We start from the raw sequence: 27,412 nt of genomic DNA, 5'->3' as shown, positions 1-27,412 counted from the left end.
GCTTGATGTCTTGTAAAAGGGGAGTCATTCATATCATACTTCCTCTTTTTGTTCTTTCTAAAAAAAACAAACACACTTGAGGATCCAAATTCAGCTTATATGAAACTTAAATTTGACTTGTAATTTAGTTAATTACTCTGTAGCAGCCATAAGTACCAGTGTGGGAAAAAATGTGTTGCAAAAAAACTAAACCTGCCTGTCAATCTTAACACACCATCACCATGGCGACGCACGCTTTTCTTTTGCAGGGACCGGAAAGCTGGTTATGGTTCACATGTCGATAAAAGAAAGACTAAGGATGTCTGAATGCATATGCCCATCACACTTTTCAGATTTTTTATTTATATAAATGTATATATTATTATTATATAATATTTTCCTTCTACTTTATAATTATGCACTACCTTTTTGTTTGGTCCATCGAATAAACTGATAATGAAAAATATTGAAGTTTGTGAAACAATTCAAGAGCTATGTTAAGTATTACATTAACTCAATGCATTTTTTCCGCTCCTAATAAATTTCTTTTCTTCTCTTTAAACATGTTCAACACAGAATAACTGAAATTATGCTGCACTGAAGAATGAGAGCTAAAGGGCAGTTATGCTATATGTAATGAAATCTTTCCGAATTTTATGTCTACTATAATCACCAAGACACGGCGTGCAGCTGAGCACACACCACGGCTGTGAGCACATCACCCTCGCAGCAGATGAAATGAATGTGTTTATGCGGTACATGAAAGCTGTCATCATTTAAGTCACAGCCAGGTACAGAATCTGATGTCAAATTATAGCACACGACAGGCGTCACCATAAGCAGACTCAAATTGTGAATCCGTTTGACTTGATTCACCTGCCAAAAGATGAGGGGGGAAAGAAAGAGAGGGATTTTTAAAAAAAACATTTTTAACAAAGGAACAAACCCCTCCGGATTCTTTCACCGGCTTGAGAGTGCTCCATCTCTCTTGAGGCGAACACAATTGTTTATATTTAAAAAAAAACAAACAGGATACAGCAATGGTTTTAGGGATAAATACAGATTAGATGAGAATAGCTTTATGATGTTCACAGAGGAGGTCATTTAGCCCTCACACTCTGCCTTTATGGTTTGCGTTTGTGCCCCCAGTGTCGCCAGTTTGGTTAAATGTCTTGTTAGAACAAAGTTCCCTTTTTAAGAAAGAATTATAAATAACTGTGACCTGATTACTTGGGACCTAATTTCTAAAATGTAGCGTGCGTTATGTTGAAAGAACCTGAGCGTTGTAATGAACGTGCTCGTCTGCCTTTTCTTGCCCTCTGCCTCTTTGTTGTTCAATTAGCAGTTGTTTATCCACTTCGCACCAGCTCCTCTGCCTCGCCCTGAATGATGGCAGGTGTTAGTAGCATCCTTCTCCTCGTGGCATTTAGCTTTGAGTGGCAGGATAATAAGACAGAGGCGTGAAGCATGGACAAAAATAGCTTCAGGCTGCACTTTTAAAAGATGAAAAACATGCAGTCTGTGTCTGTTTCACATGCATATTTTAGTTTAAAGCGCTTGGATCAAAGCCTGGTGGGTTGTTTAAGCACAAATGGTTATTCGGATGAGGTGAGCTCGACGCTCGTGACGGCGCGCACCAAACAAATCCAAAGCGGCATGGAACGGAGTCCGCAGGGAAAACACTTAACGTCCCTGGGGGTGAAGCAGAGAGATTGTTCATCATGTATGATGTAAGAAATGTCACAGCACTTGTTTATAGGAGTCCCACGAAGGATCAGCGAGGAGGAAGCGTGTTCTTTTACGGCCCAGCTAACTGATTTATTTAATTTGGTTATTTTAAACGACCCTCAGTGCCTCATTCATTTGGGAAGTGCAGGCTTTTAAATGCGCTTCAGATTTTTCACGCTAAGGGAGCAGAGATGTTTTTAAAAGTTAAAAAGCAGAAGTTTTCAAACATACTGTATAAAAATACGCTCTCTGATATTAAAACAGACTAAAATCTTTCTATTTTAGAAAAGTTAGGATTACCAAATGTACTTCTGTTTGCTAAACGGCAGAATTGTGAGAGATTTTCGAATATTTCTCAATCTAGAGAGAGAGACAAAGATAAGAAGAAGTTCAAACCATCTCTGACATTGATCATAATATAATGGATCATTTTCCCAACCACAATGCGTCTCTGTCTGGATTTCTAACCATACAGCCAGAAAAAGAGCAGCAAAAGCAAATGAGGTGGATTAGCAGTGCATGTCATAACAGTCAACCATCAAACACCAATCATAAACATTAATAATGCCAATGCTAAAGCACTACAAAACACAGTATTTAGCTGACACTAATGCTAACGTTCTAACTTCAATTTAAATTATATTGAGCACGAATTTAATTTTAACATCATAACTGACATTTTCTATAATGCCTTTATGTATTGTATTTATGTTTGCATGATGTTCTCTACTGTCTGTGTTTTATTTTGTTCCTGCATGTTTCTTGTTTGAAATAAAGTTTATCTGGGGGGAGGGAGAGAGAGATAGAGAGAAAGAGAGAGACGGAGCATCAGGAGAGCATGAATATAAACATCTAACTACCTGAAGAATTCTGAACAGTCAATAACCACAACTTCAAAACAGATGTTGAGTATTATGCAAATGAAAGTTTAGAAAATAGCAAGTAAGTTCTTTAGAATTATCAGGAAAAATTTAATTTAGGGGAAGCTGTGTGTGATAAATATTTTCAAAGTTAGTAAAAGAATTAAACAATAAAAATAGCTTTGATATTAGAACATTAGTGGAAGTGTGCCTTCCACTGGCGACAGTCTTCAGTCAGATACCGCTTCAGATTCACTGCAAGACTGACTGCTACTGGATGTCCTCCTTGTCCACAGCAGCCCCATCCATAATGATGTTATTAAAAGTTACTTAAGATATTAATTAGGTCGACATTTAATTTCCCTTTGAGACAAATAAGGCATCTTTGAATTGAATTTTGAATTGAACACTTTTTCCTAATTAGTGGGAAATATCTGATAAACATTAGCCATTTTAAGAACCTTTGCACTGCTGTGCTGTTTTGATAATCTGATGCCAAACTGTCAATGTAACAGGACATAAAACAAGTTTATTAAAAATGTTGCACTTATTGGTTCCTCTGTCCCTCCTCTGTTATCAGTCAGCGGGGTGTGAGATGGGTTGGGTTGTTGAACCAACAGATCTCCTCCCTCCCTCACTGTTTTTATAGATAACAGCAGAACAACTGCAAATACTTTTAAAAAAAAACCACATAGCACCAGTTTGTCCACAGCTTCAAGGAGACACTTTCTAATACGATGACTGACACGGATTCTTTGTAAGTACGAAAATACTCTTGGTGTGTACTATGTTTAACTTCACTGGATGGGAGGAACCAGTTTCTAATGGTTTTCAGGGATAAGGCGCCGACAGATGGTGAGAGTGGTGGTCTTAAAAAGAGCAAAAAGAAGCAAAAGAGAGAAAATGCTTGGAGACCAGAGGGACCCAGAGACCCATTTGCTATGGTTAGTCTCTCCACAGATAAAAGCAAATATTGTTACACTCACTTCGACTAAAAAAATAACTTTGGTGTGCCTTTTTTTTTTTTTAAGTAGAGTTTTTAGGGTTAAACGACCATGTTTCTCTGCCTAGCTGTACTCATGCTGAAATATTGTGCAGCTGGTCAGGCGAGCTCAGGGTTTTTGTGCTAAATTACAGTAAAATGTCCTTCCTCTTTCGTGCTCTTGGCCAGCTGGATTCTCTGCCAGAGAAGGAACAGCAGGAGATACAGAAAGCCCTTCATCTCTTCTCTCTGGGCACCAGCTTGCCTAAGACCCTGCAACAGGCCAAAAACCACACCTACCGCTTCTGGGACACGCAGCCCGTCACCAAACTGGGTAAGCAGAAAGTCATCCTGTCATGATGGTTATGTAAATCAGAAGTTTAAATAAGAGGATTCACTGTAAGGTTTCTGTTAACTCAGGAAAAAGTGTAAATTACATTAATATATTACTGATCAGAGCAGATGAATAAGCACATTTTTCTTACTTTGGAGAGAAAAGTAAGAAAATTTCCTTATTTCCTTATTTTGGGTTATGTGCTAATACGTTGTGAAATAAATAGTCACTTGGGTGTAGTTCAGTTGTAGTTTTGTATAATTAGACACATGAGGTCTTCAAACCTCAGAAAGTAAAAATGTAAAGTGTTTCTATCAACATTAACCTCCTCAAATCTGCATTCATGAAATCTGCACATTCTTTAAAAAAATCTTCATCTTATTATGATTTTATGACTCTGTAGAATATTTTATTATGTAATTAGGCAAATGTGTTGGATTACATTAAGTATTACGTTTTTAATAGATCTTTAATATTTATAAGAATCTCCAAAATCTGCATAATAAAATCTAGACTTTAATGTAATGCGTGTAAAGTTTTGCCATTTTGGACTAGCTTGCAAAGTTAGTCAGAGCAAATGAATAAACTAATTTTTTGTGTATTTTGTCTCAAAATAATCTTTTAAGCAGTCTTCTGATTAGATTTAGCAGTATCAAGCAGGTCCAATTTTCCTTTGCAGAAATGGCGTCGGGCGTCAAGCCCTGATATCTCTGTGGATGAGCCTGTGGATGTGCTGCTGCTAGCATGAACACATGGTGCACACTATGTCCCTCTTAAAACTTAATGTAGATCACTTTAATTTTATTTAGATTTCATTATGGTGAAAGTGTCAACAAATGTACAGTGGGTGAATGTTTATGGCCCTCTTTTTTTAAAGACAATTTCCACTTTCAATAGCTGGTAGTTATTCAGGAACAGTGTGTTCTTCTGTGTTATAACGGTATAAAGGGCAAAACAAAAATTGTATGAAAAATCTCAGGAGTTAAACAATCAGCAGCCAAACTTAGAAGTTAGCAATCATCTTTTTCTGGTGACTTTTGGAACCTGCTGCAGACACAGTAGGACATACAGTAGGTGATGTACGTTTCTGCTTTGTGTTGCTTGTGTCTTCATGAGCAAAATTTATTTATGGACATCTGCAATAGTAGTGTAGTTGGGACAAAAGAGATGGAATTTAGGAGACAACTACCCTACTGCAGATATTCTTTTCTCCATTTTGTAAAAATGTGCATCCCTGTGCACTACGGCCTATCGAAAAGGTTGTAGGTCAAGACATTGCGGACATTAACTATATCGAAATTCGCCTGAAAATGAACGAAAGCATGGCTAAAGCAGTCCTAGGCTAAACAATCTGCCAAAATGTTTGTAGCTTATGTTTTCTTAGTGGAAATGGAGTCAGAAGAGAGAGAAACAGATTGGGAGTAACCCATAAAAACTGGTTGTAGTTTCTATCAAAGAACGATAGAATCGGCATGTGGGATGTGGGCTTCAACACCATCGCTTTGGTTATCTCCAGATATGCAGTCCACACCTCAAATGAATTGGTGTCTGAGAGCTATTGTGTGATTGGCCAGAAATAAAAAGTGAGGATATTTACTATATTTATAAAGGCTGAAGTGGGAAGCACCTGTGAGGACTTACCTGGAGTTCTGCAGTTGAGATATTGAAGTATTACTTGTCTGGACCAGAAGGAACTTTGTTGTTGTTCAGACTGTCTCAAGTAATAAAACAAATCTGTTTGTTCTGTATTCTTTTTTTAAAAAGGTTTTTCTACCACTGGTGGCCTTTATGTGAAAAGGGCTAATGTCCCGGGATGGTTCGTCGACCTGGAGATATGTGGCGGCTGCTCTCTACTCCACATCCCACCTCATGGTCTTAAATTCTCATCATGTGAATTCTGACATCCTGACAGAAATTGTCTTGCACCAGTTAACTCTTGGCTAAACAGCAGAAACATGTCCTATCATGTTTTAGGGTTTTATTAGGGGCCCAAAGAAAGACAGCCACTGGTAGTGAGTTGAGAAGTTTATTAGAAAATGATAGGAAGACTTAAAAATCTTTGGATGAAAACAAGACATGGAGTAGGAGTCAGAAGAAAACAGGGTATAGAAGGAAATAGGCAGACGGAGAGCAGGCTAATAAAATAGAGAAGCTGAGGAGGAAAAATAACATCCAGAGGGATGAAAGATTAACGCTAACTTGAGAAAATTCACAAATAAAATGCAAGAATAAACTAAGAACTGAGTACAAGAGAATGAACTGAAATAGCAAGACCAAGGCCGAACACAGATAAACAATAAAATAATCAAAATACAAACGCTGATGAAAACCAAAACACCCCCAAAACTGTGGCATGTCATGAACTGAATGACTCATTTTGTAATGAGCCATTATATCCTTGATATAGATATTTATGCATGTTTACTTTAAAATCATCAGACCATTGATATGTATTTTTGAGCTGCACAGTCGTGCAGCTGCTGGCTCTGTTAACCATTAGAAAAGGTCCTGGGGTCGAATCCCACCCTGGGGTCTTTCTGCATGAAGTAAACAGGTTCTCCTCTTCTACGCTATGTTTCTGGCTTCATCACACAATCAAAAAACATGACTGTTAGATTAATTAGTCTTTGAATTATCCTTGGGTGTGTGTGCGTGTGTTTGTCCTGTGTGTCTTTGTGTTACTCTGTGATGGACAGGTGACCTGTTCAGGGTTTACCCCACCTCTCATCCAGTGACCTTTAGAGACCCCATGGAGGAAACATGGAAATCAATAATAGATGGATGGATAAAAATTCTATTTATTAACTTGATTTTTTTTTAAAAGATTTTAATAAAAAGAAACTGTGAAAAAAATGTTATTTCCTTTTTGTAAAACCAAAAAAAAAATGTATACGGCTTCACTTTGAACCTGGGGAAGTGGAGGGCTTTAGAAGTTTAGCTACAACATTTTTTTTTTTAAATCTGACTGAAGTGGTGTTGTGACTCATGAAGCATGTCACTACTATGTTCACCTAGAGAGGTGGTTTTGCAAGTTGCAATTCTTCTCAAATCTCACGCTGTCTAAGAAATTATCAGAACTACGCGGCAGCCAAGGCCATATCACTCATTACCAGGGCCGGCCCAAGTGAAATTTGGTTTTGGGGCCCTCTAGTTCTGCTAACAATGTGGACTGGCTGCAATCAGCAGTTTGATCATTAGATCATTCACACACCTGTTATAAACCTTGTTTTTGCACCTCTGGCAGTGCTGTTTACATTATATACATGTATAATATAGGATACATTTATTGGCCAACTGATTTATCAGCCAGTTGATTTCTGGGCACCGATTTCCTTAATTTTGGGGGGCCGTGATCTGCTGATATTTACATGTGAAGCTGATCTTTATCTCCTAATCTTATCTTGGTCAGCAGAAGTTTAAAAATCAGTCTGTCCTCTTCTGCTCTGCAGTGAGAGGTTTGACTGACAGACCAGCCCACCAGGTCAGGTCTGAATGTTTACTGTTAACAATATTCACCCCACTGTTGCCAACTCTCAGTGACTTCCTCAGAGGGAGGCAGAGAAAGTAACACATATCAGTAGATATTTTAGTTAAATGTTTGTGGCTGAAAATGACAGGGGAAAGAAAAGTAGGCTTTTTTGAATCAGCGTTTTTCATAGTTCAAGTTTGGTAAGTTGCTGAATGCAGGGCTGGAAAGTTAGACTGAGTTATCAGTGAGGAGCTAAGGTGTCTGTTAGATGTGACAAGTATCATTTTATTTATCTTACAGATCAAACTGTGGCACTGACGTAGAGGAGTTGTTCAAAAAGAACAAAACTTGTCTTTATAGATTTTATTTTTGTTGGTCAAACTGCTGTAAGTCCTTTTTTGAGACATTGTTTTGCTTACTTAACTTCTGACCGGAGCTTTGGACTTTTGGATGCTCACTGCACATTGTACAGCAGCTCATGATACCGGCGAAGCGTGTTGTACCTACCGCGGCCACCAGGGGGCCCCAAGAGCAATTGTTTTTTTCTTTTTATCCATAAAATAATGATTTCTACATTATCAGATATATATTATTGTAAAAACAAATCACTTCGTAGTGAAATTATGTGTTTTTGATATTATAATGACATAGAAATTATTACTAAAAATAAATAAATAAACTCCACTGAGGGGGCCCCTTGGTGGCCCAGGGGCCCTAAGCGGCTGCTTAGTTTGCTTATGCCTTGGGCGGGCCCTGCTCATTACCCAACTAAAGTTTTCACGTTCCTTAAATAACACATGAAAACTGGGAGGACAGCTGTGATAGAGTCATTAGCAGAAGCAGACGGCAGACTCAGGCACCGAGTCGCCTTCGGGCTCTGTAAGCCACAGCCGACGGGGTCTAGGGAACCGCAACAACCAGCGTGGACAGAGTCCAGAACAGCTGAGACGGGAACGCTCCCAAACTGAGCCAGATTGAGAGGCTGGTGTTGAGTTGCTTCAGGGCTGTGTTGTCTTTTCTCCTCCGTTCCCTGGAATTGTTTCTCTTTTTATCACTACTTTGTTGTCATTTTCAGTACGTATGGCTAAGGATGATGGTAGGCGAACTTCATTTGGTATGTTTTGGTTTCGCTCAGGTGACCACATTACAACTCATGGCCCAGTCGAGGAGGTGGACGCCAGTATCCGGAATGAGCCATGCTTACTTCCTCAGGGATTCTCCTGGGATACTCTGGACTTGAGCAGTCCTATTGTGGTAAATCACCCACCATAATTACTGGTACACATCAATAACTACAAACCTATCTGAAACTCATCTTAAAGGAAAGCCAAACAAAAGCTGGCACCTTATGTCTTTCTATGGCATAAAACATCCAAAAATAGCAATTGTATTCAAAACTTGAACTTTTTCAGATTATGTCACATTTCAACACAAACATTCATGTATTTAGTTGTAATTTGATTTCTGTTGATCTCTACAGCCTCTTGATTACATGTGTATTTATTGCTCTTCAGATTTTCTCAGTTTAGATAGATGTGAGGCCTTAACAGAACAGTTGGGAAAGCTGGTTGTGATGTGACAAAATGTGAAAACATTTAAAAGGTATGACTACATTTTTAAGGCACTGTAGTTCTGTTGTTTCCTTGACAACCTGTGTTTTAGACAGACTTGTTTACCAGATATGGTGCTGTTCACTCTGGTGGACAGTTTTTAAAATCATGACCCAGCCAAATAAGCTTAACAAAATTGTTTTATTTTCCGGTTTTCTTCACAGTTGGGAGAGCTGTGCCATTTGCTAAATGAGAATTACATGGAAGAAGACGACAACACAATCAGATTTAACTTTTCTCCCGAGTATCTACTGTGGTAAGCTGCTGTGTTTAATAGTACCTTATCAATCAATTTTTAAATATTTATGCAGTCGATTTAATAATCCAGTGGGCATTTTTGTTTCAACCTACCCCCAATTAATGTTCAGTTGAGATCATTCGACAGATCCCCGTTGGTCTGTCATAGCCCAATAAATTCAGCTTGTGTGTTTTTTTTATAGTAAGCGAACTGCCTGTTCTATTCTCCTTCATTTTAGAGCTCTGCATTGATTGCTTTCCAACCCTTTGGGCCACTAGCAGCAAATCATTTAACACTTACTTTGAATTTAATATTTGTCATTAGTTTTAGAAGAGCTAGAGCTGACCGTTGGTCCCTGAAGATAAAAAGAAATTTATGTAGAAATATAACGAAAGAGAACATGTTTTTCAGAGACATACTTAAGTGTCACTGATCTCCTCCTAAGGGCTTTACAGCCTCCAAACTGGCTGCTCCAGTGGAACTTGGGCGTGAGAGTAGACGCAAATAAGAAGTTAGTCGGTTTCATTGCTGCTGTACCTGCTGATGTTCGCATTTACGACACGTGAGTAGCTCGTAAATTCATGCAAAGATATGTGTGTGGATGTGTGTGGGTGTGTGTGTGTGTGTAAAACCAAAGTCAAGAGCCTGAAATCTGTCTCTCAGGAAGAAGGGGTTGGTGCAGGTCAAATTCCTGTGTGTTCATAAGAAACTGCGCCTCAAGCGGATGACACCGGTTCTGATTCGGGAACTTACCAGAAGGGTCAACCAGCAGGGGATCTACCAGGCTGTCTATGCAGCTGGCACAGTGTTGCCAACACCAATAAGCTCCTGCAGGTAGTTACTGCACATTAAAGTAAATTCAAAGCAGAATCATAGCCATCAGTTATTTAAAATTGCATTTTTCTTATGTGTACAGACACGACTTTGCCTACATTTTTACCACCTTTGACATTTTCAACATGACTTATACAAACTCAGTGTTTGTCATTAAGATTTGGTGAAACACAGACTAGTGGATAATAATAAAGGAGAGGGAAGATTAAACTATTTTTCAAACAAAATCTGAAAAGTGTGGCACACATTTGAAATTTAGGGTGCCACAAGCCTTGCAAGAGACATAGGAGAAAAAGGTGCTTGCTTCACCTTCTAGCACAACAAACCTACATATTCAGCAAGATCTACTATAATTTTGTTTTTCGTCTTTTTTTTTTATCAAAGCACCTTTTACACGCCAAATTACCAAGTCACAGATCAGACCAAATCAAATTGCAACTAAGTGGAGAGATTAGATTTTTATTTTTACTGGCTCTGTCATCCAGTCTGATTGATCCTGAATCATTTTAAAAGAAAAACTGGCAAAAATCCAGTTTCTACATGTGCAAATCCAAAAGAGTTGCAGCTCTGATACTTGAAAAATCCATTCTATTAAGTATTAGTACATACAAATAGAGACATTCTGACAATCATGTGATGTTTTACTTTCACTCCAAATTTATGCAGCGTAATCCAAGGTGGCAGAAACTTTTTCAAGGCCGTACATGTCATTTGTAATAGCCTTTCTGTTCAGTGATCTCACTGTATGTACGATATTTTTTCTCTAAAGCAACATCTGCCTTTGTCATCCCTGATATAAACTAATGAATCCTCTCAGCCAGAGGCATCGCGCTTTGAATCCCCGTAAGCTAATGGAGGTCAACTACCCCGGTCTAAAGCAGAACATGAATCTGCAGCGAGCCTTGAAGTTTAACCGCTTACCTGAGGTTAGTGTGTGCTGCCATCTAGAGACAAACATGTGTTATTGTTACTGAAGGGACAGAGGTGTTAGACTGTAAAAATATTCTAAGAGCACTGATTTAAGCAGTAAAGTTTTTTTAAATAATTTTTTTCTAAGGTGACAAAGATAAAGGGCCTGCGTCCCATGACTAAAGAAGATACTCCAAGGATCCTCTCATTACTTGAGAAAAACCTCTCCAACTTCCACCTCAGCCCCCTCTTATCGCTGCAGGAAGTAGAGCACTGGTTCTTACCAAAGGAGAATGTGAATGACACCTACGTGTTGGAGGTCTGACCTTCTTCTATCTGTACTTTAAATTCCTTTGAACAGAGAAAAACTTTTTTGTTAAGAATTTAAGCTGCGGTGCGGTGGTGGAAAAATTGATTGACCTTCCGTTCCTCGCACACAGGCGGACAATGGTACTCTGACTGACATGGTGAGTTTTTATGCCGTCTCCTCCAGGGTGCTAAACCATCCAGTTCACACCAGTCTCAGAGCCGCTTGTCTTCTGTACGCCGTCTGTAATGTCACTAAGATGGCTGACCTCATGCAGGACACATTGGTTCTGGCTAAAGCTGTGAGTTTATCTGAATATAAGCATCTCTGATTTAACAAGCAGTGCTGTGAAAAATGCCCACACTTTTCTTTTCTTGTTTTTTTTTTTCCTTTCACAAACAGAAAGGCTTTGATGTCTTCTGTGCTCTCGATGTGATGGACAACATGAGTTTCTTGGAAAAGCTCAAGTTCACCATCAGCGATAAGAGTGTCCATTACTACCTGTACAACTGGAAATGTCCTCTCATGAGCCCGGACAAGGTACGCACCACTGTAATGTCTCCACTTGCCAAGAGAAACTTCTGTCTGTCAGGTCCTGTAATGACCTTTCACCCCTTTCATTTCTGATAATATTGTCAAAGGCTTGAATCATCTTGGAACTACAATTTTTTCACAAAACAGAACATTTTAGGCTTGAGATTATTTATTACAAACCAAATTGAAAAGGAAGATACATCAGGTAAAATTTATTTAAAAAATTAATTAATTAATAAAAAAAAACTGTGAAAGTGGTAAGAAAGCTTGAATGTTTTTTTTAATTTATTACACATAAAAAGCAGCTTGGACATTAGTCATACACAGTTTTTGTAATTTGCTTGCACCAGAGCATCTGATTCCTTTCTTGTTTAGCCATTGTATGCAGATTTTAATTGCTCATTCTTAGGCCATAATCCTGTTGAGAGACCAGGTTGAGGAAAACTTCAACTTTTGGACAAAGCTTCACATTTGACTCTAGTTATTTAGTATACAGAAGATAAGCCCAAATCTTCACACCTTTGCCACCATGCTGTACAGTTGGCATGAGGTGTTTGTTGATATTTTCTCCAGACATGGTGCTGTGTATTGTGGGAAGACTTCTCTACTTTAGTAGTATCATCTTTCCATAGATGTTTGCCCAGTTGTCTTCCGATTGATTTAAATTTGTTTTACATATCTACATTTCGATAAGCTAAACTTCTTTAGGGACAAGCTCTGATGACAACCATCCCAAGAAAGCAACATTTTCCCGTTCCTTCCTGTGGATAATCAGGGGGGTTGCATCGGAAATGGTATCCACCTAAAACGTCTGCCAAATCTGTGTGTATGCAGCTGGGGAGGCGAGGACTGCTGTGCTGTAGGAACTCTGTGTAGGGAGGTGCTGCACGGACAACAACTGTTGCAAACATTGACATACTCCGTGAGAACTCTAAAATTCAGACTTCTTGGGTTTTGCAGTTTCTCTGAGTATTCCATAGTGTGAATTGGGGTGAATTTGTTGAAAAACCAACCTTGAGGTAGAAAAGCATCTGTGTCAAATGTTTTCCTGGAAATGATGGAATTTGCACATTTTAGAAATGGTCTTATGATCTTATGTGTTTACAGACTAATAGCAATAACTGCTTCTCTAAGGTCATTGATACTTATATTGATGTCTCTCTTCCTTAAAAAGGAGGAGAGACATAAAGGTGTGTGTGTCTTACTCCAGACTCCTTTACCCTTGATTATAGATTAAAATCATAACTGGTGCAGTTAAAGTGATGCGTATTCTTTTTTATTAGTCTTACTATGACAGCCTTTAATGATACTGTGGCTGCTGCAGTGATAGTTTGCAACCATCCACACTAACAGATGTTTATTTTACAGGTCAGTCTGATGTTTCCCAACTAATCTGACGCATTGAAGATGAAATGATCTGCATCACTACCTGTGCTTTCAGCATTCACTCTGCTGTACAAAATAAAAAAACGAAAAGTAACTGATGGAGCAGTTACAGTCAGATGGATTAATCTATTACATTGTAATGTGTGTGTTTACATGTGAATGCACGTGCGTGGGTATAATGATCAACATCAAAAGCCCTGTGGTTGTAATGTTACCGTGATCAGTCCTAAAACTGCATTAATAATTGTCTAAAGCTTCAGCTTTAGAATGTCAAGAATAAACAATCATATAAAACTCATTGTTTAATTCAGAATACATGTTAGACCAAAGGAAAACATAATAAAATCCATCCTGAAAACCTGAATGTCTAATGCATATAATTTTGTTATTTTATTTCTGCAAAAGGGGCAAACAATCCTGGTTAGAGCTGTCAGGGATTAATAAGTACATAAAACAGTAAAGCTTATCGCTGTGTAATTGTTAGACTGTGTGAGCCAACCACAAACCAAATGCCACATGTTGCATATAGTTTTAGTTTGAGCAGTAGGGTGCGCTACTGTATAATATCATAGGCAGGTTTTGCATCTGAATGTATTAGAAAGCAAAATAAAGTTTGGATTTGGATAGTGACACACAATGAAGTGATAGAAAAAGGTGTATAAACTAAACAATATACATTAAGCAAATGTCAGCAAAAGAAAGTTCATTTATTGTACAACTACAGAGATTTATCATTTCAGTAACAGGTAAAAAACATGTCTGCAGTATATGTTTTATTTTGCTTTCTTACTTGTTTCAAGCAATATTAATGTAACTCAGGCCAAATGTAATTCTAGATATTGTTACGGCTTTCCAAAACCTTTAAGGATTGAGCGATAAAATACATCAGAATAAATAATTATGTAATTCTTATGTTAAATTTTTCTCCTTTTTTTAGCTTGCATGGATGGTTATTTACAAAGAAGTTGTAATTATTTACACAGGAAATATAGGTAAAAGGAAGTGCACCAATTATCCTGAAATAATGTGACAACATTATAGATGAGCTTAAGTATGTATTAAAAGCATACCAGTAAAAACGTTAAAGTGAATTCGATTTTTACACTATCTTACCTATGAATTACGTATTGATTGGGAAAAGCATTATTTGCTCCGTTCTTAGTACTCTATTCACACAGGAAGAATTTGCTAATGTTTTCAGAATCTGAATTCAGAGTGTGTTTTGGTTGTTCTTCTCAGTACAAAGAGAACAAACATTAAATCATCTTTGATCAATTCGTTTTGCAAGACAAAACTTAGACCAAGCTGGTTCAGTTTATTAATCTGTGTTCAAAAGATCAGCATTTTTCTATTAAATGATTCATACAATAAGGTCCCACTAGATAAAACTCGAAGAGATAATAGAGAATGGGGCGTTTACTAGCACCACATGAACGCAACGCCGTGGTGAGAGCTGACCAATCAGGAGCCAGAAGGCATTTTAAGTTTGAAGAGACCGGACTTCGCCGGAGCACTCGCTGCAAGCTTTGCTAACGAGCGTTGGGCTGCGAGGAATGTGCATTTAAAGCCGGACTGCATTCTGAAGAAGAAGGTAAGTGTTGATTTTATTTCTCTTTTCTCTCATTGCTCTGGCTAACGGTCGCTCTCGCTAGCGGAACGTCAACCACCGCCTCGAGCGACGTGCTCAGGTTAACGTTAGCAGGAACTTTTCAAAAAAAACAGCTGATGAGCGTTTACACTCTGTGGTTTCCTCACACTTTGTAGTGCCTACTTTCACACAGACGTTGTATATTGTGCGCTAGTTGTGCTTTCTGGCTTCTGAAGAGACCTCGGATAGAACAAAAAAAAATGCGCAGGTATGTTGTGCCGGAGTATAAAATTGGGAGGTTATTTCTACGTTTTCGTAATAAATGAGTCGTTGCAGCGTAACTTCTCTATTGTTGCTGGCTGGGGTTAGCAAAAAACGGCGCTTCCTGTGAAGATATCAAGTAATTTCAGTGTTTTTTTTTAAAAGGAAATATTAATCACTCGTTGTTCATTGTATGGTACGGTAAAGTTACCCTGTCATTCATAAACTCACGGTCTGTCACTGCATTAGTCGAGGCTCCTTTTACAACACTTTAACCCCTTTAAGCTAATTTTTGTCTTTAACACTCACTTGTTAGGTTTAGAGTTGCTCATGGTGTTTCAGTTTAATAGGGGTTTTCTGTTAGATTTGTCCTGCCCTCCTTTCATCAGCTACCCTTATTCTGCAAACAGTCAGAGTAATAGGTCAACGTTTGGGACAGTGCTGTGCACACTCAGCTGTAAAAACAAAGTGAGTTTTAAAAAAAGTGTTAGGAAAGTTGAAATACCCACAGTCAGTAAAACCTTTTTTCTTCAGTTCTGTGGTGAGAACTCTTCTTGTAGCTCACCACAGTTAACATTATTATAGTTTTGAAACAGATCTATTTGTCTGTGTCGTTCTGCCCAGGCAATGCACATAGTGTCAGACATATTGAGCAATTTGTAGCTCCAGGCAATGCAGTGGTATGATAGTTTCAACACTGTAGTAACTGTGAATAAAAATACAACTGCATTTCCTTTTCAACATTTGTAAATCTATGGTATTTATGTCATATTCTCACATTCTGCTTCAGGGGTTTCCTGTAGTCAGATTGAATACTAGTAAACCTCTCCAGAGAGGAAATGTGAATAAAAACAGAGAAATCACAAATACTTGTACCTTGAGTGAATTAGGTCTATTTACCAACTTTCTCTTCTGCAAAGAAATGCCTTCTATGACTTATTTCATGGATGTAGACATATTGTGAATGATTGTTTATTGTAAGGGTATATTTAATCAGGCTTAATGATAATTAAATAGCGAAGAAATAGAAAAAAAATGATGTTTGTTTTATTGAGGGCATACTGTATGCCATGTGAGTTTAAAACAACAATGTGTTAATGTAATTGTTTTTATGTAAAACAGTAAATAAATGATTCCATCTGCAACTCTTGAATCTATTTATGTTAACATTTATTTTAAGTTTCCTCTGTGCTCCAGTGTTGAGAAATCTCTAGTCACTCTGACACTTTCTGTTGAATCTTATTAAAATAACTTCAAACTGGAGGAAAGGAAAGATGAGAACAGTTTAGTAGTTTTGAAACTCTTACAATCTTTTCACACCTGATAGTCCAGTAGACTTGGTTTGATTAGGGACCAAAATTGCAACATTTGTTACATTTTCAGTTGGTGCAATTTGCTTCCACACTGCAGTGTGTCAAATGAACTAAACCCTTCCAAAAACCTGTTCACCCCTTTGCCTGTGGTGACGCTGCACCAAGAACCACTCAAGAAAATGACACAAGCGAGTGCAACTTCCTTTTTCTCCATGAAATTTTAGTCTTTGTAGAATTTGTCTTTTTTTTTAAAACCCTACAAGCCATTTCCTCCGCTAGAGCTAGATAACAAGTGATTGTTTTGGTCCTACTTACCCAGAATGCTCTTTGCTATTGTCTGCGTCTTGCTTTTGGAGTGTTTGCATTCAAACTGCACCAGAGTTTGCTTCAACCAAACTGAGACCTCGGTTTTTAGGTGGACCAGAGTTTGCTGTTTTGGTCCACATCAGAGTTTGATGGTGCATTCATACCTCCCCTAGCGAACCGGACTATCTAGACAAACATACCAGAGTTCCATTAAACAGACTAAATGCACCCTTACTGTCAACTTTGGATTATATTGTATAGCTGTTGACAGTCCTGCGTCCATTTAATTAGTTTTGACAGATTTAATAGTTTCCCTTGAGACTAAACTAATCTTGAAGTATGTATGATCTGTTTTTTCCAGTTGCAGAAAGAAAGTTGTTAGTTATTTTTAGGTGTGGTAGCTATCGTTTTAGAAGTACGGTACATCTTGCTTTTTCCATATAATGAACTGAATGAACCACACTGAGCCCTCATACCTATAGGTTATGGAATTTGAGGCACATCAACCTGTCATTTTCCTGTTCCAAGGCATCCCAGCTGCTTGTGTCACAACAGGCCTCCCCAAACCTCCCCGATTCACACAGAGTTGTGCAAGATAGCAAGAAGAAACTGCATCTGAAGAACGTGTTTCTGCAGATTTCGGTGGCTCTTTTTTTTTTCTTGAACTATGAGGTTGTTGTCGTTGATAAGCAAAGGTGAAGGTTATCTGGTTTTAATCTCCTGAATAACTTTTTTTCAGTCAAGAGAGGCTGGTGTTGCATTGCCCTTGCAGGAACCTTGTTTTTTAAACTCAGGCAAGAGTTCCTCCAAATAGTGTATGACTGTGTCCCAGATGAGGGCCTCTGCTGCAGAGACATGTTTTGTTCTATACTGGAATTTTTTCCCTTTAGTTCAACTGAACATAACCGGGAAATAATCAGGTTTCAATTTCTGGACCAGTGAAACTATTCAAATAAAAATTACAATGTGTCCTAGGCTTCGTATTACAGTGCTGTATCCTTGACAGTTGTGCAAAGTCATCCTTCCCAAAACATTTTCAAAGTTAACTCTGATCAAATATTCTCTCTCTCTGTCAAATCACTGTGCTATCTAACTGTTGGTCTGTCATTTGACTTCATTTTTTTTTTTTTTTTGTAGAGCATATTAAGAAAATACATCTTTGGACAATATATACTCTGATGCAGTTTCTGCGTAACACAAAATTGACTGGTGTTTGTGAAGCAGCTGATTCAGGAGCGTGATTTATTTTCCTCGCTGCTGATTGGAGCACAAGAGTTGAGATAAGGAAGACTGTAGATGTTATCTTATGCGTTAGCGCCAATACGGCTTCCACTGTGCGTATCAATGCATGACAAAGTTTATTTACTGTTTAAACTATTAAAATAGGGAGGTATTGAAAATTTTTAGCGGGGATCTCAAGTATTCATGGATTTTAGCTATAACACAGCTCCTATGGTTTGTCAATGCTGGGGGTCTGCTGTACTGATGAAAGGTAGGGGTTTATTTTGCTGTGCTGTACAGGTACCATATGTTCAATAAATGGCATTGATTAATTTTTTCATCTAGTATTGTTGGCATCAGCTAGTATCTGGTCTTGAATAACTCTTGCCTTTTTAAAGTGATGTTGCATCTCAGCCTCATTTTAGTTGCTGCTGCAAAGTTGCTGTGATTTCTGAAATCACCGTTGAGTGAGAAACTCGTCTTGCTGATGATCAAATAGTCGAATGTAACAACATGAATAAGAAAAAAGACAGCATTCAGTTCTTACTGATACTCTTTCAACCTCTCTGGGAGTTCTCCCTGGCCTGAACTGTGCACTACTTGGCTGTGTTACTTAACAGTTAAATAAAATAAATCAACTGAACTGTAAAAGGAGGCTGCTGTAATTTAGACAGTAATCACCCACACATACCCATCCCGCTCCCTTTTTTTCTGGTTCCATCTTTTTTCTCATTTGCTTTCAGTTATAGTTGAACTGTTGCAAGAAGTCTTGCAGTACAAATATTTACATAATGCAGAAGGGAAATGATAGTGGGACAGCAAGGATGTCCAGAGGGAAGAGTATTAGGGGTCACCCTCAAGCTAAGACATATTTATAAAGCCAGCTTACAGTCGTTGGACTCCTTCCAGCATCTGAATCAAAATCCTAACCCCGTTTAGTTTTTCTTGCATGGCACCTTTGTTTTTTTTATACACATGATATTTTCCATTGCATAAAACTATCCCATGCTGGATTCACTCCTTGTGTTACAGCAACATTTCAGTTAACATCACCAATGAAAACAAAGCATGAGAATAACATGTGCACTCAAAACAAGCGATATAATGACCAATTCTTTCCATTCATGTCTACCCGCTGGCCATTGCATTAATGCCCATGTGAGTAACAGATGTTACCATTAAACATCAATGAATAATACATGGATGCTCTAATGTATAATCGGTAAACCACACCAGGCCATCAGGCTGCTCCAATACAGATTGGAAAAGAAATTAATAAGCAATGTTTGCCGACCTCACTGAAACAGGAATTTCTTTTTTATGCCTTATTTTTACTTTCATTCGGGAACTTTTGCAGTTATATCTACACAAATTGAGTTTCTTCTTCAGTGTTGTGAAATATAATGCAAATTATAGAAACAGAATTTTGCTGTAGACTTGAGGCATGAACCTGTAGTAGATGCTCATGTTTCCATGGCATTGTTGGAATTACACAAGAAGTTTTAAAACAAAAAGTAACATGAACAGATTGCTTTTATTTAAAACATAAAAGCACTAGTTATTCTTACTGCTGCTAAAATATAACATACTAATCATTAAAGCAAGAACGTATAGACTGAATATGCAATACATTTTGCATTTGTTTTCAGGTAAATGTGTTTCTGGTGTAGGATATTATCTTTTGGTTATTCTGATGTTTTTAACATAATACTGGGAGTTTGACAAGCCCGACTAGCCCGCAATTCTGCTGCTTTACAAATAAGTAGGCCTGTCGCGATAAACGATAAATCGATTAATCGTACGATAAATTAAAACTATCGACATCATTTCAATTATCGGCATTATCGTCTCTTCCGGCCTTTTTCTCTTTCTGTTGATGACACCTAATGAAAAAAAGCTCAACTCCGGTGCTCTCCACTGACACTCCCTTCCTCATTTCCTTAGTGTAAAGCCCAGCGCATTGTCGGCCCATTTTCAAAACCTGACAGACCACACATTAGCCGACAGAAATCCTAGCTATAACTGTTCGATCGGGTTCGTTCCTGCCGTGTGGTGTCCAACAATGGGCACAGAATAATGGCTACAAGTCCAGTGAACTAATTTTAAAACCAGGTATTAATCAATGCTTTACTACAATCTACCTGCAATGCATGTGGCTAGTGTCAGCGTAAAGTCCTGACTGAATGAAAATCATTAGAACCTATTTACGTCACGTTAACGAAGAACAGCTGAAAAGTTACCGGGTTTATCAACTGCGGTAGCAATTTCGCTCCAACTCCTCCTCTTGTCATTTCTATATTATTTGCATGTTGAATAAACATTAATGTTGTTTCCACGTCCGCTGGACTTCGGGTTGCGCCTTGTCAGCTGTTTGGGATTCCCCGACGTAATTTCCCCTCAGAAAACACAGAGGAGAATCCTCGCTTTCTGATTGGCTACCTGTCACATTCAACAGGCTGCGTTAAGATCTCAGTCGGGGAAAACCCCTGATTTAGATCGGAGAGGCAACGACTATCTACCGTAACACACCACACAATTTTAGAAAGACCAACGTTTTAAGAGTGTCATAAGGGGAAAAATAGGAGCAAAAATCATGTAGTGTGAACTATTGCATCAGGTAGTCGATGTGCCCATTTTCTCTATTTAAATCTAATTATTACTGAAGGGCAACATAATATACAGACTTCATAATCTGCACTCTTTTAGTTGAATGCAGTATTTATTTCCACTTTGGCTTTATGTTGTTTAGTTTTTATCAAGTACATTTTTTGTTAATGGAGACTGAGAATCCATTTTGTTTTTGGTTGTTTTGTTTATCAGCTCCAGTGTTAAATATTCTTTTGAAAATAAAGTGTATCTATCTTTGGCAGGAAATCGCATGCATTATTACGTCATTTACATTAAATCAGTGTAAAAAGGTCTTCAGACAATATTATCGTTTATCGCAATAATTTTTTGAGACAATTAATCGCTCAGCAAAATTTGCTATCGTGACAAGCCTACAAATAAGTTTGTTTTTTTTTCTTGCAAACTGTTGTTTTAAGGCAGTGTTGCACTAGTATGATAAACATTTGTTTTTAAGTTTGGGGATGAATATTTGTCTTTGTTGACATGAGGGAGAGGAATATTAAACGTTCAACTCTATTGAGGGAAATTTATGCATTTAACATTTATACCAGCCATAGCCATTTGGTAAAACAAACTTGTTTTGTAGATGTGTGAGGTTTAAACCCAACTGTGTAGGCCTTAATTAGTTTAAAGTGTATGTCATGAAATGGTTAATGCATCCACAGCTAATGTTCTGTCTCTGTGATACTTCCCTGCACCCCCTGTAAGACAGCAGATCCTTTAGCTCTTCCAGCCCCCTCCTCAGTTACATTCCAGCTGACCAGATGGTGTCTGCTCTACACAGTGGACACCAGAGAGCCAGAAGGGAGAAACCCCACCAGCAGGATTCTCTGGACGACACATTCCACCCCAACGATTCTCACACCTACTCGTATTGCTTGCTTTTCTACATCCAGCGTTGACCTTGCTCTTATTTTGCAGACAGAATATTCTGGGAATAGAGTCCACATTGAAACGTTTTTGGGGTGAGGAAAAATCTCATTATGGTTTCTTTGGAATGACAACTCTGTTGTTTGCTCAGCAGTGACCTCTGCAGCAGCCAGAAATATGGTCCATGTATACATACTCACCCAGAGTTATTGTCAGAAGTGTGGTAATGGTTGGCCACATTAACTTTAATTGGAAAATGGGTTGTTGTCATTCACTTTCTGGCCAATCAGAGTTTTTACTTCAGCTTGTCAAAAATCATTTGTCTGACTTTGAATCTAAGTCCTTGCACAGCAACAGCAAACAAGCACAGAAAATGTCATTGGGATACTAGAAGGGAAACAGAAGGTTTGCACGAAAATGAATAGATCAGATAAAAAACAAGCAGGATTATTGCCTTGGTAAAGTAACCTGTGAAAATCCATTGTCCAGTTGTGCTTTTTCTGTCAGGAGTAAGCAAAATAAATGCAAATGAAGTCTGAAGGGGTGGAGGTGCTTCTACACAAACCTACAGAACTAAACATTAAGGTTGAATGGTAAGAGCTCCAAATGTGGCTCTTCCACAACATATGTCTTCCAAAAAAACTATCTCGATGTTTCTTTCTGGCTTGCATGAAACATCTGAAAGTCTTCTCCATGTCTGTTGTACAAACATGTGTGTGTTTGTGTGCATGCATATGATTGCCTGGCTAGACACAGCACTATAAACCCCACCCTTCCTTCTCATCTCTCAGGCTTCCCTGATTGCAGTCTTGTTGTGTGTATGCCTAATGGTCTGTTTTCTGTGATGTTCTTGCTAGATGTCTGTCAGTTTGCATAGTATTGTGTACAGTATGTGTGTGCTTGCTTTCCTTTACGTCACATTTAATGGTTCCTGTGAAAGCAGCAAATGGAAAGCCGGAAGACTGGGACAAAGAGCCAGCCTGTAAATAGAGTTGGAAAACACACACACATGCTGCTCTGGTGTGTTTTATACTGAACCGTTACAGGAGGTTAGGCAGCGTTCTTTGTCTCTGTGGTGACAGGGACGGCTCAGACCTGACCAGGTCACTAGGTCTTTACAGTGTCACTTACTAAGGCAAAGCTGAAAACAAGCATGAGTGCCTCCGGGGGGTTATTATGTCAACTGCCTTTCGGGTGACTGGATACAGTCAGCAGGACTTCTGGTAAAAGGGATTTAGGGGAGTTTGTGTCTTCCTAAGGCAGAGAGAAAGAAGAGGGAGGGAGGGAAGGATTACTCTCAGGCCCTGTTTTTAACTCCATCCTTTGCCCCCTGCTCCTCCTTAAAACTTGCCTAGATGTCTTTGACGTCCTGGAAACACAAGCTCAACTAAAGCCTGTTCTGTTCTACATTTTTATCTCCTTCCCTCATTCTCACTTCTTTGACCTTTGCAGTTCTTTTCATCCTCTTGCTGAACACGCTTTACAACTTCCAGTGTTTCCTCTTGTGCTTTCTGTATCCGCTTCTCCAGCTAGGCTTCTCTTCCTCTTGCTGCTGCTTTTCTTTCCTCTGCCACTTAATCCACGTCACTCCCTCTTTGCTTCTTGTCGTTACGGCTGAAAGGTCGAGTGGAGTCCAGTCTTGTGAAAGAAGAGCCTATGTTGTCGAAGACAAACACGCCCTCCTGTCAGGATCATACTTCCAACCTTTCTATTAATGGAAGCCCTTTTCTTTCTACGGAGTGTTGTAAGCCTTTGAAATTTCAATTAGAACTTTGTTCCACCAGTTGTTGGAAGCAGTGTGCCTAAACCGCTTTTAATGCATAAAGATTAGTTTTTAATGAGAAACATGTTGGCCACTCTGTATGTGGCTGATTGCTACATAAGGGTGGCTTAAAAACTGATGACTTGTTCTCCCTCTCTCCTTTTCTAATGTCTTGTTTGTGTCATTTTAATTCATTGAAGCTAGAGCTTAATATGCGCTTATAAGGTTAGAGTTAATGGCAGAACATTCAACTCAAAAATACTTTATTAATCCCAAAGGGAAATTAAATATTGTCGTAACTCATTAACCAAGGTTCTTCATAGAGGTTTTATAGATGCTAGTAGCTATGGACGGATCTCCTGCGCTGGTCCGTATGCACAACAGACTTATAGAAAATATGCAGAATCTTTCTTCAAACACTGAAGGACCTAAAGTTCTCAACCACCTCCACTTCTTCTCACATAATGGAGAAGTTTCAAGAGAAACCTAACCCCGTTTATCTTGAAATCAACAATCAATTGTTTTGTTCACATTTAAGTGAAGGTGATTGCTTCCAAAGGGGCTGCGCAGTTGGTAGCACTGTTGCCTTGCAACAAGAAGGTCCTGGGTTCGATTCCCGGCCCAGGGTCTTTCTGCAAGGAGTTTGCATGTACTCCCTGTGTATGCATCGGTTCACTCCGGCTTCCTCCCACAGTCCAAAAAACATGACTGTTAGGTTAATTGGTTTCTCTAAATTCTCCCTCTAAAACACCTCCCAACCCCACTAGGGACAAGGATGTTAGAAAATGGATGGATGGATGATTGTTTCCACACCATGCTACAAAGTAATCCACCAACGCTTCTCGTCCATCTCTGATTCACCCAACAAATGCCGAGTCAGCGGAGTGTTTTTGCAGATGACGGGGATTTGGAGGTTGGAGGTGTACACAATGAAAAGAAATAGTGAGAGCACAGTCCACTATGGTGCTCCTGTGCTGCTGACCGTTCAGTCTCTCAAACTGCTGTCTGTCAGGTAGTTATTGATCTCATGGTGTGTTCGATAAAACAAATCATGCTGAATTGAATTTTTGAGGAAATCAGAAAACATTCTCGAAAGTCAACCAGGTCTCCTTAATTTAACTCCTCAGTGTTTCTTTTTGAACTTTTCATATTTCCAGAAACCAGCTGAAAAGGTCTAAGACCTAACTAATATGTGCGTATTTTCTATTGTGCTATGCAGAAACCTGGTGTTCTCAGTGAAGCAAAGTTTCCACTCTCCACCTTCTTCCCTTTGGAGGAAAGTGGGTCAGCTGCTGGCCTTCTTTTACACAGTTTCCTTTTGTGTTGTCCAGGGCTGCAAAGCAGTGTCTTAATAGGTCTCTGATGTCTGTGGTAACTTTAGGTGGATTCCTGAACATTAACTGTGCCAGCATGTTGTAAACATACAGAGCAATAATAAACCTTCTCCAAAAACTATTTCAGGTGTTTGAGCAGTTTTATGCAGTTTTGTGCATTTTGAACCAAGAATATGTCAAAATGTTTACAGTTTCTGGGGTAAATCTCTTAAATGTCATTTCAAGGTTTTAAGTTGCAAAAGGAAAAAAAGTAACAGTAAAAAAAAAAACACTGGTAAAGCAAGACCCATTCAATGGAAGTACATTTTGATGAATTTAAATGCCATTATTATGAGATGACATACTCCATTGTTGTCATTAAAAAATGACTCTAGTTAAAAACAAAAAGTTTGCCTCTGTTACCAGTCTTTGGGTTACTCACTTTGTAAAATAAAAAAGATTTCCTTTAATTGTGTTACATTTGAGACATGCAGCCTTTTCGATGTAAATTGACTGTTCCTGAGGAGGGCTGTGGCTACATTCCTGTTTTGTCATTCTTGTGTGAGCATGTGATTTCTGCAGGAAAATCAGTTTGTTAGGCAACAGGTCAGCGTTTGCCCTCAGGCGGGTTTCTGCCTGGTCTTTATCTTAATCTGAAATATAAATGTTTTTGGTTGGTTTTCGTCCTTTTTAGGTAAGAAACACCTTCAATAGCTAATCCTAAAGGGAAGCTCACATTTAAACTAATTAAACGCATAGTTTTATATTCCAATCTTTTTTAATGATTATAACTGAAGCCAATTAAAACCCAAAATTTTCTCCAAAAATTACATTATGTAGGATCAAATAAATTATGTTTAATGTAGAAATGCAACACTATGGTACACACTATGATGTGGAACACCACTGATTTGCTAGAGGATAAGCCACAACAAGCTATTGCAATAAAGTTCACTATTTATAATGCTGAATGCAAACTTATTAAAGGAAAGTTAAGTGGAAGGAAAACGTTTTGTAAAAAAAAAAAATGGTTCACTTGTTACTTGATTACTGTATATCCCAGATATCAGTTGGAAATGTCCCACTCTGTTCAGCTACTTTGTAACCAAAGACAAAGCGAGAAGTTTCGTATCTGGGCTAGGAAGAGAAAGGAAGCATCTTGGTGGTCAGAAGTCCTCTTTTCACAATACAGTAAACTCTCTGTTTCAATTGGAAATCAATGTCCCAGAGTCTGGAGGAAGGTTGGAAAAGCACAGAATGGTCCAGTGTAAAGGTTTCTCAGTCAGACGGAGACATTGATTTCAGTTTTGATTAGGGCATTCAAAAATCTTTTGTCTTATTCTTCGGGGGTTTTTTTAGCTGTAAGCCACAATCATCAAAATCAACAGAGGATTGTTTATGAAATTTAACACTGTAATAAATGTATATAACATAGTTTCACTTTCTGAGCTGAATTCTTAAAGTAAACATTTTTAACTATATTTTGATTCACTTAGATGCACCTAGTAGTGTTTCAAGTATTTATTTTAGTCCTGTAATATTCCTAAAAGGGCAATTTTAGAAATTTACAATATCCTTCATACATAAGAAACTATGAAGTGCTAATCTTGTAGCAGCAGCTTTTTATGTCATCTGCCATTATTTGGTGTAGAAGATTTTTTTATTTTAGCTGTCAAGGTTCCGTTTATTAATTTGTCAAGCATTCTTTCCCACAAGCGAGAAGCAAAAATGACAGGTTTGGACTCCTTAGTTTTGTTATTTAATATTTTGGTATTTAGTGCTTATGCCTCAATTCTCATGCTGCAGTACTTTCTTTTAAACTGCAGGATTGCATGAATATTTTTTACACCAACTTCTTCCTCCTTTCGAGTTCTGCTCTGCTGCATTCAATAGTCAAGACAGTATTAGCAGCAACTGCATAATTTATGCTGACTAATGTTGAACGATATAATTAAAGAATAATAATTTTGTCCACAAACAAATGTATGAAAATTCTACCACAACATAAGAATGCAAACCCTATATTAGATCTTCGTACCTTAGGGTTTATTTAGCAGGTTGTATTTAAATGTCTTAATTTAAATTAAGACATAAATTCTAATTAATCATATTTGAGTTGTGTTGTAACTTATGCTTTTATGATCAATTGCTACTGGTATTTGCTTTCATTATGCAATTGCTTGCTTGTAATTACAGAACTTTTGGTGAGTGAGAGGATGTTTAAAATTCAGATTGGTTTATTAAAAGAGGAAATTCAAATCTGTATCTGTATTAAAACAGGCTTTCTCTCTGCCTCCGCCTGTCTGTTCTCTTGATATTTTCTTTTTGTATTGCCATGTTCATGGGCAACTTCCTTTATTAAACAATCTCTTGTGGTGAAATGTTTTTGCTATGGTCAGGAGGTGACATAGTTGACCTTTGTTGAGACAGCTCCTCCTCTGACAACTCCCTGTGTAGCAACAGAATCACCCCGCTGACCGGGACCTGGAGGTTTATTCACATGCCCCATTGGATCAGAAATAAATATGACCACATAAATTGGCAGGTAGCCGATATTGGCAATGACAGAAACTCACTGGCCAATTTTGTTTGCTTATCTGCAAGTAACTTTGCTGTATTTCTGAATATATAACCTTAAATATGTAATTTCAGCACCAAAACACCTTGTATTGTTTCATTGCTGTTGATTTCCTAACAAATCATCTATTGTAGATGCATCCAAATTGGCAGAAAGAAGTGAGTTATGACTCACCATGTTTTTAGTCCTCTCTTTGTTTCTTAAAATAACTACGGCAGCTTCCAAACAAAGCACCCTAAATGTGCTGGGTCTAAATGGCTTCAGCGGACTGTGTAGCACTCCTTTTATAGGTAGACGCCTAGGTGATTATGTAAGTGTCCTGAAACCATCATCCAAACTCAGGAGCTCTTGCCTTCATAAGGCAGTCCATTGGCTTTGTTTTGGAGTGAGCAACAGCTTGGT

At 38.3% G+C, this 27,412-nt stretch overlaps 2 protein-coding genes across 4 annotated transcripts in view; both read left to right on the top strand.

Moving 5' to 3' along the window:
* Window positions 1-50: 50 nt before the first annotated feature.
* LOC114152263 (glycylpeptide N-tetradecanoyltransferase 1-like) lies at window positions 51-13,534 on the top strand. 3 transcript variants are annotated; one of them, XM_028030088.1, is made up of 12 exons: window positions 51-3,324; window positions 3,403-3,511; window positions 3,739-3,883; window positions 8,488-8,606; window positions 9,127-9,218; window positions 9,646-9,762; window positions 9,864-10,034; window positions 10,852-10,960; window positions 11,092-11,262; window positions 11,384-11,551; window positions 11,653-11,790; window positions 13,153-13,534. In XM_028030088.1, the coding sequence occupies exons 1-12, from the start codon at window positions 3,305-3,307 to the stop codon at window positions 13,174-13,176; spliced, it is 1,383 nt and encodes a 460-aa protein (XP_027885889.1). In that variant the 5' UTR covers window positions 51-3,304; the 3' UTR covers window positions 13,177-13,534. The 3 variants fall into 3 exon arrangements, 2 of the variants coding, with proteins under 2 accessions (XP_027885889.1, XP_027885890.1); XR_003597089.1 differs by lacking the exon at window positions 13,153-13,534 and having other exon boundaries at window positions 11,437-11,551; XM_028030089.1 differs by lacking the exon at window positions 51-3,324 and having other exon boundaries at window positions 3,417-3,511; window positions 3,705-3,883.
* A 1,110-nt stretch (window positions 13,535-14,644) lies between these two features.
* Window positions 14,645-27,412, top strand: part of svild (supervillin d) — a 57,626-nt gene continuing 44,858 nt past the window's right edge. Inside the window, exon 1 of the mRNA XM_028029640.1 lies at window positions 14,645-14,761. The gene's annotated coding sequence lies outside the window, so the exon portion shown is untranslated. The remainder of the gene's footprint in view (window positions 14,762-27,412) is intronic.

The sequence above is a fragment of the Xiphophorus couchianus genome, chromosome 10, assembly GCF_001444195.1.
Source record: "Xiphophorus couchianus chromosome 10, X_couchianus-1.0, whole genome shotgun sequence".
Taxonomy (NCBI): domain Eukaryota; kingdom Metazoa; phylum Chordata; class Actinopteri; order Cyprinodontiformes; family Poeciliidae; genus Xiphophorus; species Xiphophorus couchianus.
Note: the sequence above shows the minus strand (reverse complement) of the source record. Positions and strands in the feature narration are given on the sequence as shown.